Raw genomic sequence first — 14,452 nt, 5'->3', positions numbered from 1 at the left:
AAGAACCGTTTCTCAAATTAATTTGGAAATCTTAAAATACCGGTACATTGTCAAAATTCTATAATCAAAATTCTAAATGAATTCTAAGCATGTTTTTAAAGAATAAGATACAAGAACTTACTTTCGATACGTCTCTAAATTTACAAATCAATCTCCAAATCGGGATACGTTAGACACCACCCGTCGGAGACCTTTCTATCCTCTGGGATAAGATTGGTTTGTTCGAAAAAATGTTTAGAGATATTTGAGAGAAACTCTTTTCGCATAAAGAAATTTTTTTGACTTTTTTCTCTTAATGAACTTGGATAAAGAAAACTCTTTTCTTCTAGATATTTATGGCTCTCTTTCCTTCTTAGAATAAAAAAGAGTAGAAGAGAATAATCAGATTCTTAATATCAAATTTACTAATTAATTAACAATTAGTCAATTAGTTAATAATTAATTAAATTTATTTAATTAATATTTCATTCAAATCTTATTTGAATAAATATCTCTCGAATGAATAGCTTATACATTTATATTGATGTAATTAATTAAATCATATTTAATTAATACCTTTACAATATCATTTTATAAATTTAATCAAATTTAATTAAATAAAACTAAATTATTAATTAATTCTTCAATTAATTAATAGCTAAGTTAAATATAAGATATTTAACTTAAATTAAATTTGAATCATATTCAAATATAAGTTTCTCCCGTAACCAATAATTTTAATAGGAATCCAATTCACATTAACAATTGAACTTATTCAAATATTTTATCTTTCATAAATTAATTTTGAATCATATCCAAAATTAAATTTATAATATAGTTTCACAAACTTTATAATGTGGTACTGTACATTAAACTAATTCCCTAAGTATATTTGAACATTTCAAATTACAACAAATATAAATAAATCTCATTACCCTTTACGAACTAGGAATGGGACCTAATGGACCTACAGATCAGAAGCTACAACGATCTTAGATTAATTGGCTAAACTCATTAACCACGTTAATCAATATTTGTTAATTGTGTGTACACTCCACTAAATATTCACAGCTGAACTCTTTCCACTGTGGATATATTTCTGTGTCAACGGATATAGACCAATAATAGTAAGTTAGTCATTCACAAGTGTTCGTAACACCAGCTGGGTCAATTTACTGTTTTACTCCTAAGTTACCTATAATCCTTAAATATCAGTGCTCCTCCAATGAACAACCTGTTTATGGTCCTACCAATAAACAGAAACCCCTCTCGTGTCATGGAGAGGGTAGAGCCTTTTGTTCCAGACTTGGATACACTATTTAAGGGAACACTCATCTACTTACCCTAAAGTAGGGAATGCGTGAATTTCATCTTGTGTAATTATGTTTCCAGCTCCCCACTCGGTCTTGTCCCCAAAATGATAAGTTTATTGAGTCGGCGATCTTGCCACTCTCATCCCGTACTCAAAGGACAATCCCTCACGAACAGGAGTTCATAACACACTCAGAATTAAGACTAAGTTACCTAGGTCATCTTAGTGAAATAGAAACCTAACTAGTTAACGAAGTTATATCTAGTGGTTACCAACCCGCGGTCTGATCTTATGCAAACTCATTGCATATGATACTTTCACTCACATGTCAACTACACGAACGCATTGGATCATTGCGTTTGTATCAAATACAAAGTGAGTCGTATCAATAGTGTTACCAGGATAAGGTATCCAGCCTTATCCCTATACTATATACCCTTTAAGCTGATTTTGAACATCGATCCGTATGTCTCTACATACTGTTAAAGACTCATTAAACGACTTAGGATGTTAGTTAATTGGATTTGGGTTATTAAGACAAAACTAATAATTTAATCAATAACAATTATTACAATAATAACGCTTTATTAATAACGGTCAATGAATTATATTTACAATCTACGAGTTTTAGGACATAAATCCCAATAGTAACAACATACATGTACGAAGCTATGAACTTTTCTTCAACTCCATGTCAATATAATCTACCAAAACTAGTAAACAAATACAAGTATAAGTTAGATTTAGTTCTCAACAAAGTCCCAAACATTAATTATTTGTCATTTGTTAATTTAGGGGCTCATTATATTAACTTTTAATTAGCCTCAAAATTATTCAAACGAGCTTTCATTGGGATCACGTGGTGAAGTTTGTTGACAAAAAAAAAAAAAAAAAATCCTCCAACAAATTATATTTATGTTTTGAACCGTATGTGAAAAATTGTTTTTCAATAATACATTTTCTTTTTAAATGTGTATATGTTTGGTTATATCTTTTAAAGAGTATCTATGCACAAGTTTCTTTGATTTTTTCTACTTTCATAGCGATTGTACGAACGTCGGCCTTCTTATAACTTCCTTTGATGTAAAGTGGTGTATACTTAGAATAAATAAGCTTCTATATTTATAGTTTTTTTCAATCCATGTTGAAAATGTAAGGATCAATGCACACGAATCTTAGGACATACTTGTATAAATCTTAAGATGTAATCTCTATGCAAGGTTTGTTATATCGAATGCTAATTCAATGTCGCTTTCCTTTGTGCAATACCGTGATATGTTGGAAATACATTTTAATTGAAAACATTTGACAAAAAGACATTATCATTTGTAAACTCTAATGAAAAAAACTTAAGAATAATTACTAATATAGAAATCAGATTTAAAATATTAGCATATATAGCAACACCTTAGAAAAATTACAAATATATGATAAAATTTGTCAAAGTCTATTAATAATAGAAATCTATCACTAATAAAATATAGCAACATCATTTTGTCATAATCCTTATCTCAAACAAGAATCATAATAATCCTCATAATTCTTTCACTTAATCATTTCCCCAAACAAGGATTATAATAATATTTTTCTCCATTTAATCTCCCTTTTTCTTATTCATTTTCTCCCTTATTCCTTTCCTTCCCCGGACGGCCCCTAATTTATTATAGCAGAGATTCACTTCCATCCTTGATTTTATAATAATCACATCGAGTTGGTTTTTCTATATTAAATTTGATTGTGTCACTTTGGATGATAATTACTATTGTTTCTAGTTAACTAAATTCCACTAGATTCACATAAGAATATATAACTGGTCTAAGAAATATAACGTTTAATCCAAAAAAACACTAAACTAAAAAATGCGAAAAATGAGATGAAATACTCATAACCTAATATACTAAATTAAAATTAAACTTAGACATAAAAATTAAAAGTATAACATTTTAATGTCTTAATTTGGAACCAAAGAAATTATTTTTCAGTGTTAAAAATTAAGACAACTATGTTTAAAAGAATTATAAAAAAATAATATAAATTAGAAAGGATTAAAAAGCGAAAAATAAAAAATAAAAAATAGAATGAAAACACTGATAAGAGAAAAACCCTAAACTCTTTCATCTTTGCTCAAACCCACTTCTTCTTCTTCACGACGTCTCCTCCTCCGTTTCAGCAGCTCACCCTCGCCACCGCTGTCGCCATTGTCTTTCTTCACTTCGTGCCGCCGGAGCATCCACGTAGCCGTTTTTCACTGATTTTCTCATCCACTAGTCCTGGTATTCTCCCATTTTCCATCTACGTTTTTTTTTCTCACTTGAAAAACAACAATTGGAAATTTTCTGATGAAATTGTTTGGTTTTTCCTCATTTAATCTATAGCTGGATTGATTAATCGAACAACTTTAGTCTTTTTTATATTTGTATATTTGTATATTTGTAGATTATAGTTGGGAAATGGACAATGAGTTTTTTCCCTTGTTCTTCGAAAACTGAAATTCTCTCCCTCAGATTAACCAATAAAATGTTCAAGAATCCTTTGAATTTATTGGAACATTGGCCTTGTATATGCTCTGTACTTCATGTGCTTGATTTTAAAAATGGAGGGCTTGAAGGGGATTAAGGAATCTCTGCCACTTTTACATATGGTACAGACCAAGAAACGTTGGGTCAAAACTTTAAGCCAATCACGTAATGTTAGCCGGACCTGGCTATCTCTCTCTTTTGCCACCAAACTATCCGTGGCATTGAAGGATAAAAAGAAATGGGGCAGGGGATGTCGAATGGTGCTTGGGTTGAGTTCATTTTCTAGTATTTCATGGTTGGAATTGGGTAATTGCTTCTATGATTTCTAGGGTTACGGTTTATGTGGGATGAAGAATGGAGAGAGAGGAGGAAGAAGAAATGAAAACAAGAGAGATAGAGCTGTAGTTATTTTTGTTGCCAGGTTACCGAAATTAATATACAAACTAATAGTTAGACACGTAATTGCTAACCTAAGCATCTAACTTGCTCAGTTGCTGCCAACCCTAGCAGAGCTCAGCTATTTAAGGCACACATTCTTGACCGAGAGAAAAAAGAACTTCTGAGTTACTGTTAGGATACCACCTGACAAGATTCAAGAATACTCAAGAATAACTAGATCAACAATGAACATTAAAAGAAAGAAATCTATGAAAATTTGCTGTGATATCATTAGATAAGTAACAAGACCATCTAGCCTTTCAAGAGATCTAGTCTCTCACCAATTCCCTAAAGGAAATCTGACAAAATTCTTCACACCATGTTCCCAAGTTCCCAACTTTTTGTAACTAAAAGCCCTAACAAACTTACTATCTAATTACTAATATGTTCCTTCTAATAACCATACCAATATTCTACAAATAATCCTACCTAATGGAAGAAGGTTCTTTGGGCTTATTAACTTCTTCTCTTCTTCTTGTTGTGTCAATATGCTTGTGTTTAATGGAACTTACGAACATAGGCACAATCAAAGTGTGAACGTAGGCACAACCAAAGTTTGGTGAAATTTTAAGGAGATAGGAGATTGAATTTTAACGTGCATCTGTCTTAATGAAATGCTGTTTTGGAGATAGATAATGCGCATCTGTCTAAATGATTCTTCTTCTTCTTCTTCTTCTTGTGTCATTATGCTTGTGTTTAATGGAACTTATGAACGTAGGCACAACCAAAATGTGGTGAAATTTTAAGGAGATAGGAGATTGAATTTTAATGTGCATCTGATCTGAATAAATGAAATGCTTTTTTGGAAATAGATAATGCACATCTGTCTAAATAATTCTTCTTTTTCATCTTCTTTTTGTTTCAATATGCTTGTGTTTAATGGAACTTATGAATGAGGCACAACCAAAGTGTGGTGAAATTTTAAGGAGATAGGAGATTGAATTTTAATGTGCATCTGTCTAAATGAAATGTTTGTTTTGTGATAGATAACGTGCATCTGTCTAAATGAAAACAGTCAGTGGATTGAAACGCTAATAATTGAATATGTTTTATTTTGTTCTATTACTATAACAATGTTCAAATGCTTCTAAATAAACAGGCTTGGAGAACATGTTCAAAATTGTGAAACAGTGACAACTAAGGAAGTGTGATTAGTGCCTTTACCTACTGGGCTAATTTTACTGAACTAGCTCTGTTTTTCTATTTTTCCCTTGGAGGGATGATTACATGAGTCTGAAGAGGATTGTAATGGTTGGAGAACTTTGTGATAAGTTTTACAGTGGAGGTTTATTCAATCCACACGTTTTCAAGTTGCCACCTAAGAGGTCTTGATACATCAATATTCATCTTCCTAGTTTTTTTTTTTAAAGATGAAATCAACAACTTTCATTGGTGATTCTCATAATTGATTGGAGTCGTACACCTTTTGGTCTTAATCTTGCTTGTGTCCTTGGATTTACTTGAAGAACTCAAGGATATAGTGGTACAACTTATTGAACTAATGATTCTACACGTTTTCATGTACTCTTGAATGCTTTGATCTCAACTATCTTTCCGCTTTGTAGGAATTCACATAACACCATTTTCTAAAAGCAAAAACTATTTATGAAAAACCACTTTTATGAAAGTAAAAAATGAAGGAAGATATAGGGCCTTCAAAACAGAAGTCTACAATAGGGAGATGGACTACGCAAAAGGGCTTTAGCTATGTAAAAGAAGGCTAAAAGTGCAATTAGAAAGAGACTTGGTCAGTGAATTCCAAAGGGAAACATAGAATCTAACAAAGGACCAAATATCTCTGCAAGAACTCTCTCGAGTCCTCACTTCAGGTATTCATTGGTCATTTGACATCGATTTTGGACTAGAACCAATGCCAACTAGTTGGTTTTTATTGGTTGGTGATGATCAGTTTTTAAGAAATAGGATCCGTTGATTGAGTGACCACATCAGCAGTCGGTCGGTTTTGGTAGTTATCATAGTAAGTGCAGATCTCTAAAAAGAAGAGAACAAGAAAAGAAGAAGAGAATATGAAAAGAGAAGAATTGCCAAACTCCAACCTGTTGGTCCATGATTTTATCAAGTTTCCAGTTAAATTATTCACTTGGCATTTGGAAATTCCAACTTCATTTTAAATATATTGACACCATATTTTGGATGCATATTTTTTTGGTTTTTTTTAAAACAGTGGCTTTTTATGAAGATTGGAATTTTAAGTTCAGTTCTAGTCTGTGCAGTTTTACATCATATTTGGCCTGTGCTTCAATTTCAATGACCAAATATCAATATATGCAAAAGTCGTTTGCATTTGTAACGGTGCAACCATAAAGATCTTTTACTCAAATGTGAGGTGATAGAAGATGATCTTATTGCCTGTGGTTAGAGGGTCGATGTGAATTATGCCATCCATCTATGAACTAGAAAGATGTAAACAAACATATGCAAACATTAGGGATTGCTACTCTCCCATCGGTTTTTTTTTTTGGGTTAATTCATATGCCTAACCGTTTATTTTTTAAAAAAGATTTACCTTAGTTGGGGTACATGAGATTAATTCTAACATTTCAAGTTTGAAAACACGTCTTCAGGTTACAAGTTTTACTGGAACTTTATAGATTGTTGTGGTTGCATAAGCGATGGCCAAGCATCATCCTGATTTGATCATGTGCAGAAAGCAGCCAGGAATTGCAATTGGCCGCCTATGTGAGAAGTGCGATGGGAAGTGTGTAATCTGTGATTCTTATGTCCGCCCCTGTACACTTGTTCGAGTTTGTGACGAATGCAATTACGGGTCTTTCCAAGGCCGTTGTGTGATCTGTGGAGGAGTAGGAATTTCAGATGCTTACTACTGCAAAGAGTGTACACAGCAGGAGAAAGATAGAGATGGATGCCCAAAGATTGTTAATTTAGGCAGTGCAAAAACAGATTTGTTCTATGAACGTAAGAAATATGGGTTCAAGAAACGATGAAGCCAAAACACATGTAGTTATCTTCCTAAGATGGATCTTACTGTAATATGATGAATTTCTGATATCTAATCTCAAAACTCTCGTAGACGTGTATGTATATGCTGATGAGTCAGAGTGAGAACAGTTGTTGGGGCCAAGGCAATTCATAAGAATTAAAACTTTGTTGCTTGTATTGTGGTTTTGAGTACAACTATGACTATGGATTGAACTATCGACTTTTAAGATGGTAATTAGTGCTTTATTTATTGTTCGATTATGTTGGTGTATTGATGTTGATTGATTCAGTTGGGCGGACAAGGAGGGAATCCATCAAAATTGAGGTTTGATGTCTATCGTTGTTCTACTTGAACTAGTGATGATGCAATGAGAAGAGGCCCCTCCACCCTTAAAAGGAGGGCAAAGGAGTAACATGCTCAAAGTCAACCAATATACAGTGAAGTTTGGGAACCATAGTTGATGGGATGGACAGGTTTGAGATTTGTTAGTGTTGCTTTTTGTGGCTGTTGGTAGTGGAAGTTCTTTGAATGTTTTTTTATGCTCCATGTTCTTCACTTTTAGACTCAGAGAGAGGGCAATGGTTCTTTCCATTAATGGTTATGGTAATGGTAATGGTAATGTTAGGTTTTCACAATGTCATAACTCATAACCCAACATCCACTTTTAAGATTATGACATAGGTCTCATCATAAGTTTGTCACTTGTTAGTTTTCTATTCAACTAATGTTCTATTATTCAAAATGACATTGCACTCTGTATTTGCTTTTGGTTTCAATTTTGTTCTTGTTGTTTTCAAAATTCTAATCTCAAGATTTTATTTAGTAACCATATCTTCTTACTTTTAAATTGTTTATTTCTACAAATAAATTTAGTCATACTAAAATTTTACGATCATTAATTGTTAAATGACTTAACTGGTATTTACTAATTAGTTGTGTTTTACACACACACACTAGTTTAGAGAAACTCCCATGGAATGAAATGGTATGGTCTAGCTTTTTCCAAGTACATCTCTTTCCAAGTCTTTTAAAAATATTCCAAAATTAGTTTAATGCAATTCAAACTCAAATTGTGTCCATCCATTATTTGGTTGAAGTGCAGAGTGGAATAAAATCAGGTTTGAAAAAAATTGATCTTAAAAGCAGGTACATTAGCTAGGATCTGTTCTGATATATTCTCAAAGTCAACTAAACAGAAGTGGTAAGATAGCTCTAACCCGACATGGTTTGAAAGTTGAAACCTAGTTTTTCTTCGTCAAAAAGAAGAAAAAAAAAATCTCGTCTACAGTAATATCGATAAAATTTTTCTATTACAAATTTCTATTCATTGTATGGACGTAAAAAAATGATATGATATCTATAACTAAAGCAACATATCATTTAATGATAAGTCAAATGTTAAAACAAAATCGGTATGTTATAGTATTACTATTAAAAGGAATTTTGTTTTTGAGTGTATCGTGGTTGCATTATTTGGACCCTCATCTCTAGAAAGCACTGTTTGCGACTGCCAAAATCCAAAAGACAGATTTGTATGTAATATTTCTTTTGACTTTGGAACAGATTTTCCCAACTTCGTATACTCCACAACTTCAGAGCTCCGAATTTAATAACCATAATTGGTGGAATTTAATTTGAGCCATCTTTTGAATTCAAAGTCAAATTCCATACAGTGCTGTGGTGAGATGGAAAAAAAAATAATAATAAAATAAACTCCAAACTGAATGTTCCATTCGTATTTTCGTTTTAAGCTTTTAAGTTCAATGATAATTCAATGTAAAACAAAAGCAAGACTCGTTTGGTCTAAATCAAACCAACCATGCATAGCATGGTGCACTTTATTTCTAACTCAAACAAATTTATATAAAAATTATTAAAGACAACAAAGTTCTTTTCCGTATTTTTATAATGATGTGATATAGTTTCCTTCGAGTATAGATTTTCATAACATTATTTGTTTTTGCACAAAAGATCTCATATCACTAGGAGTGGTCGTTGTTCTTGCTTAAATACCTAATATCTATAGTAATTATCTTTTCTAACTAGTGTGAGACTTCTATCACATTTTCAATATTCTATTTAACATTTCTATAAAATTTAGCACTCAATCTTTCTGTCAACATCAACATTTTAAGTCTTAGTTAATTGATGTTGCAATAACGTTGATGTTTAAAGTTTAATACCATTGAATTATCACATGATTATGTTAACATGTAATTGACAAACCACATTTACTTCCGCAAATACCTAACATCATAAATACTATAGATGAAGTTTTAATTATTTGTATTAAATTTTTTACATGATTTTGGGTTAGATGATTGAATTATTTTTTATTAACCATATAATAGCTACATATACCTTAATTCATCAATCATAATAACTAATGAAAACCCCACTGCCCAATGTTTTTCTTTCATGTAACCAAAATTATGAAATTTCAACCAACATAATTATATACAAAAGTTCAACTAAACAAGAGTTTAAAAAAGAGAAAATTGAGAGTTTATAGTATTGTAGGGTCAGATCATATAAAATTACTCACAAAATAATTTTGGAGTAATTAATAAGGTTTGATCTTAATTCTTAAATGATAAAACTCAGAGAATTATTTTATTAAAATGCTTGATTAAAATTTGCACTATAGGTTATGTATAAACAATCAAATGCATACATGAACTCCTTTACAATATTATTCACCTTAACGTGTAAAAATTAAACTATATAAACTGGTTCAACTTTTTATATAGTTGAAATTGAACTACAAACTTCATTTTAACGAAAAAATACTATCTCATGTACACGCATGAACACACGTAGAAATAGTAAATTAGGGTCCTAATTTGGATCAACCTAATAAAAATATTTTTTAAAAAATTCATTTTTATTTAAATAATTTTGATAAAAACGAACCTAAAAAAACTACATTTTGTCAAACTCTGATTTCTTTTAAAATAACTTATTTTTTAAATTAAACGCTAGTACAGTTATTGTTGTTAGAGTCCATATCAAAAACTTTATTCATCACAGTACCATGCAACCAACTAAAACTAATGAATTTCAATTAACAAAAGAAAAAAAGAAAACCCCATTTTTCTTCTCATTCAAAAAGCTATAAATAAGGATGCTTTTGCTTTGGCTTCTCCATTCAGTACTTTTCACTTTTGTATTGAAAATAGAAGGTGAGGAGAGGTAGAGATATATATTAATGGCTTCTTCTTCTTCTCCTCCTCCTCGACTTTCCTTTTACTTCTCTTTCTTAATTCTCCTCCTCCTCGCAACCGCCATGGTAGCTTCTGCCGCTCGCCATGCACCTGCAATTCCAGTTTCGAGCAACAAGAGTAAGAACGAAACCCTTTCTAGTTCTTCCTTCTTCACCTTTATTCATTTCTCATCGTTTAATTTAAATTTGTCATAACCTTTTTATTTAATGTTTTACGATTTGATAGTTTAACATAATAGTATTAAAGAACTCGATATCTATATCAATTTTCACGAAGATAAAACTTTTGCAATGTCGTTCTTGGTTTATATAATAATGATCGAAGTTGTCAAATTTGTTGTGCCAATCCGTACAAATGATAAAAAATGTCTTACCTCCCAATTTAATCTTTACAGGGAAAATAATATTTTGGCTCTTTTGTATTCCAAGTTTCCTGAAGTGTTTTCAATCGTCTAAATTTACTCTTTTTATATTACTTTCAATATATTTTAAATTTAATCATTCAAAAATTAATAATTTTCTAGAGTGTTATCAAATAATAATAAATTTTGTAAAATAAATAAATTATCATATATATGTGAGTTCAAAAAATTTATAAAAGAAATCTAAATAGAGATAATATTTTTATATTTGGAAAAATGTGGTTATATAATCAACAAAAGATACTATTATTTTAAAGATTTACAGATGGTATTAATAAAAAATATTCCAAAGTACATAAAATAAAATTCAAAATTAAATTAAAGTAATAGGTAATTTAAACGATTATATTAATTTTAACATGGTGTCAAAATAGAAGGTCTTTGAGTAAGTGTCATATATCCTCTTTATATATATATATATAATTTAACCCTAAGGCCTTATGTTTAATTTTTCAAGCTTTACTGATTTAACCCTAAGGCCTTATGTTTAATTTTTCAAGCTTTACAAATGATCAAACTTATTTGACGATGGGTTTATTGGTGTAGTTTAGTACATAGTTAACTATATAGTTTTATGGTTAATTAAATTTTTTTATATACGTAGGAAATGACAAAGAGATGATTGGGTTACAAGACTATGGTGATGCACGTGCCAATCATAGACATGATCCTCACCATCCTCTATCTGTAAACAAGGGTATGTTTAACCAAAGGTTCTTCAACGGTTTCGAATCTCTCACTCACTCCATACAAATATAGATTATTACTCAATGGATAAAACTAATTGGTATATCGTTGAATGCGTGAGATAGAAATTATTATTTATTTATTTTTTTAATGACTTAGATCCCGAGTCTCTAACTAAATTATTATTATTTAGGTTATTAGTGTTTTTATCTATTCAAATAACATAACAAGTACGAGAATGGTGAAGTTTCATCCATTCTCATAAACATAATTAAGTATGAAAGTTTAGCTCAACATTGAGGGTTATATTTCGTCATATATACTTACCATTGTAGCAAACCCACCTAATAAAAATTTGTTGTTATAATTAATCATGATTTGTTGATTTTTGCAGGGAACAACAAGGAATTGGATGGTTAATGAGAATTAGAGAAGATAATGGCATTATGGTCAAGTGGTGGAAGCAACTATTTGATGTGTGTTGAGATAGTTAATACAAGAAATAAAATTTTTCACACACTATATGATATTTTTGCATATCCCTTAATTTTATGTATCAAATTTAAAAGGATATATATTGTAACTATTTACTAATGTTGAGGTAATTTTCTATTATTCGAATTATATATGTATATTGCTTTCTTCTATATCTCTCTCTTCCCATTCTGAAGAGCACACATAATTAATTAACTTAATTTTTGGTCATGTTTTTCAAGGACATATAATTTATAATTTAATAATTTATATTAATAGATAGAACTAAATATGTTAAAAGAAGAGTTGTTATCGTTAAATATGTTAAAGAAAAAGGTGTTGTTATTGTTCAATATTGATACGTGTATGTTTAAAAATTTGTATTTTTTTTCTTTAAATTATCTTAAACGTTCAAGTTTGTATCTATTTAGCATCTAGTGTCCTTGCATGTTTGGAGTTGTCTTATATATTTAGTTCCTCAACTTTTCAATTTGTTTGAAAGACTAATGATTTCAAAGACTGATGAAATGGTTAGATTGGTAAGTTAGTGTATCAAACTAGTTTATGCATATTGGATCAATGTGGGACAAACCTAAGATTAAACGTATAATTTAATAGTAATTAATATTTAATTTGACTTACATTTCATTATAATGAAATAGTTTTGAATTAATATAATTACGTTAGTTGAATATTCTAATTTTTTTAAAAATTTAATAAAAGAAAGAATTTAAACAATAAAGAAAAAAATTAAATAAGACATACATATATGTATGCCAATTATATATACGTGGCATTTATAAAAATAGCAAAAAAAGTTATGATAATAAAATTTACGATACTACATTTTCTAAATTGGAAAAGTTGATAATCCTCTAATAACCTTTCGATGGCCCTTTGACAATCGTCCGATATCACTAATTATTTGTTATATTTAATTTGCTATATTCGCATTATGCAAAAAAGGGGTACTTGCATGAACTGTTCTTTTTCTAAATGTTTTGTCATCTTATGTAATTTTTCTTATAAATAACTGTTGAGATGCACTCATATTGACTTAAATATTAATTATTGGTATAATATTCTTATTCTCTTTTTGGACAACAAGGTTTTAAATTCATATATTAAGAGTAAAATTGAGTATGTAACGTTGCTTGCTAACTTCGAGGAACAAAATACACCCGACCCTCTTAGTTAAGAGACTATTATAATTGTATAACAAAACAAATTTCAAATTGGTATTTCTTTTTCATTCAACATGTGAAAAATGAAGATTGAAATCTTTAACCTTTTGATCAAGAGTTAACGATATATGATCTAGTTGAGTTATAAAGTGCTATATTATAAATTTGTCAGTGTTAAATTAGAATAAGAATCTACATATATTTTGCATGATTCATCATTGTTTGATCGATTGCATATAATATAACAACATATGGGTATGAGAATTTACACCCTCAAAAGAAGTCTACGTGGGGTTTGGAGATTGAACCTCTAACATTGAGATTGATAACAAATATTTGATGTGATTTGTTGAACTATTCTCATTTAGACTTGTAAAGAAAAGTCTTAACGTGTGTAAACCTATATGATTGTTGAACTAGGATCTCATGTCGACTAATTAAATAGTGATAATGAGCTATATTTTTCTTATTCATAAACTATGTTGAGGTGGATTCATACTCTTGATAAACCTTCTATAATTAGCATAAAGTAATATATAGTAGCCGTTTTAATTAAAAAACGTATGTACATTAAGATATTAGGTTTGTGCTTTCACATTACAACCATGTTTTGTCCTTTTTTTTCTTACTTACCAAACTTAACAATACATCTCATCTATTTTTGTTCTATTCATAAATTCATTCAAAGTCACCCATTTTCAACGTAATAATAAACCTCCCATAGTTTCTTCCTTTCTCACTACGTAAATTTATATATATATACTGATTTCTTTACTTCATAATCTCCATCACCAATCATTCAAACCAAAGACAAAACAACAACTAGCATGGATTATTCCAAAGCTCGTCTCAGTCTCGCCCTCTTCCTCTTGCTCTCGTTTGCCCTCGTTGCCTCGGCTCGGATCATACCCCATTCAGGTACGTAAGATTGCCAATTAACCTATATTATTCAATAGTCTAGATTTGATGTATAAAAAACTAAAGTCTAATATTATATCAGAAAACCAAGAAGCAGCTTATGTGATAAATGATTATCCTGATCCGGGAGCTAATCCAAGACATCGTCCACCACCCCCATCACGACATTCGTCCGAAGTTAGCGTTGTCAAGAGTCGCCTCATCAAGAACAAGCCCTAATGAAATTTTGCTTGTTTGAGGAGAAAGAAAGCATGAGCAAGGAAACTTAAAAAGAGAAATAACCATGTACTCCATGAACCAATAATAAACCAATAATAGCACTATATAAATGTTA

General features: G+C 30.3%; 2 protein-coding genes across 3 annotated transcripts; both read left to right on the top strand.

Moving 5' to 3' along the window:
• Window positions 1-3,361: 3,361 nt before the first annotated feature.
• LOC101208805 (PHD finger-like domain-containing protein 5B) lies at window positions 3,362-7,470 on the top strand. Of its 2 annotated transcripts, XM_031880178.1 has the most exons (3): window positions 3,364-3,564; window positions 5,348-5,573; window positions 6,917-7,470. In XM_031880178.1, exons 2-3 carry the CDS (start codon window positions 5,476-5,478, stop codon window positions 7,212-7,214), a joined length of 396 nt encoding a protein of 131 aa, XP_031736038.1. In that variant the 5' UTR covers window positions 3,364-3,564; window positions 5,348-5,475; the 3' UTR covers window positions 7,215-7,470. The 2 variants fall into 2 exon arrangements, with proteins under 2 accessions (XP_004145253.1, XP_031736038.1); XM_004145205.3 differs by lacking the exon at window positions 5,348-5,573 and having other exon boundaries at window positions 3,362-3,564; window positions 6,834-7,470.
• Window positions 7,471-13,959: 6,489 nt separating this feature from the next.
• Window positions 13,960-14,452, top strand: LOC105436065 (protein PSY3). Its single transcript, XM_011660334.2, has 2 exons — window positions 13,960-14,118; window positions 14,201-14,452. The coding sequence occupies exons 1-2, from the start codon at window positions 14,028-14,030 to the stop codon at window positions 14,335-14,337; spliced, it is 228 nt and encodes a 75-aa protein (XP_011658636.1). The 5' UTR covers window positions 13,960-14,027; the 3' UTR covers window positions 14,338-14,452.

This window comes from Cucumis sativus, chromosome 1 (assembly GCF_000004075.3).
Source record: "Cucumis sativus cultivar 9930 chromosome 1, Cucumber_9930_V3, whole genome shotgun sequence".
NCBI classification, from domain to species: Eukaryota; Viridiplantae; Streptophyta; class Magnoliopsida; order Cucurbitales; family Cucurbitaceae; genus Cucumis; species Cucumis sativus.
This window is presented reverse-complemented; position numbering and strand designations above follow the sequence as displayed.

Coding starts and splice junctions, on each gene's coding strand:
- LOC105436065 (XM_011660334.2), top strand. CDS start 14,028: ATGGATTATTCCAAAGCTCGTCTCAGTCTCGCCCTCTTCCTCTTGCTC. Junction 14,119..14,200: donor TCGGATCATACCCCATTCAG/GTACGTAAGATT, acceptor ATATTATATCAG/AAAACCAAGAAGCAGCTTAT.
- LOC101208805 (XM_031880178.1), top strand. CDS start 5,476: ATGAGTCTGAAGAGGATTGTAATGGTTGGAGAACTTTGTGATAAGTTT. Junction 5,574..6,916: donor TTCAAGTTGCCACCTAAGAG/GTCTTGATACAT, acceptor GATCATGTGCAG/AAAGCAGCCAGGAATTGCAA.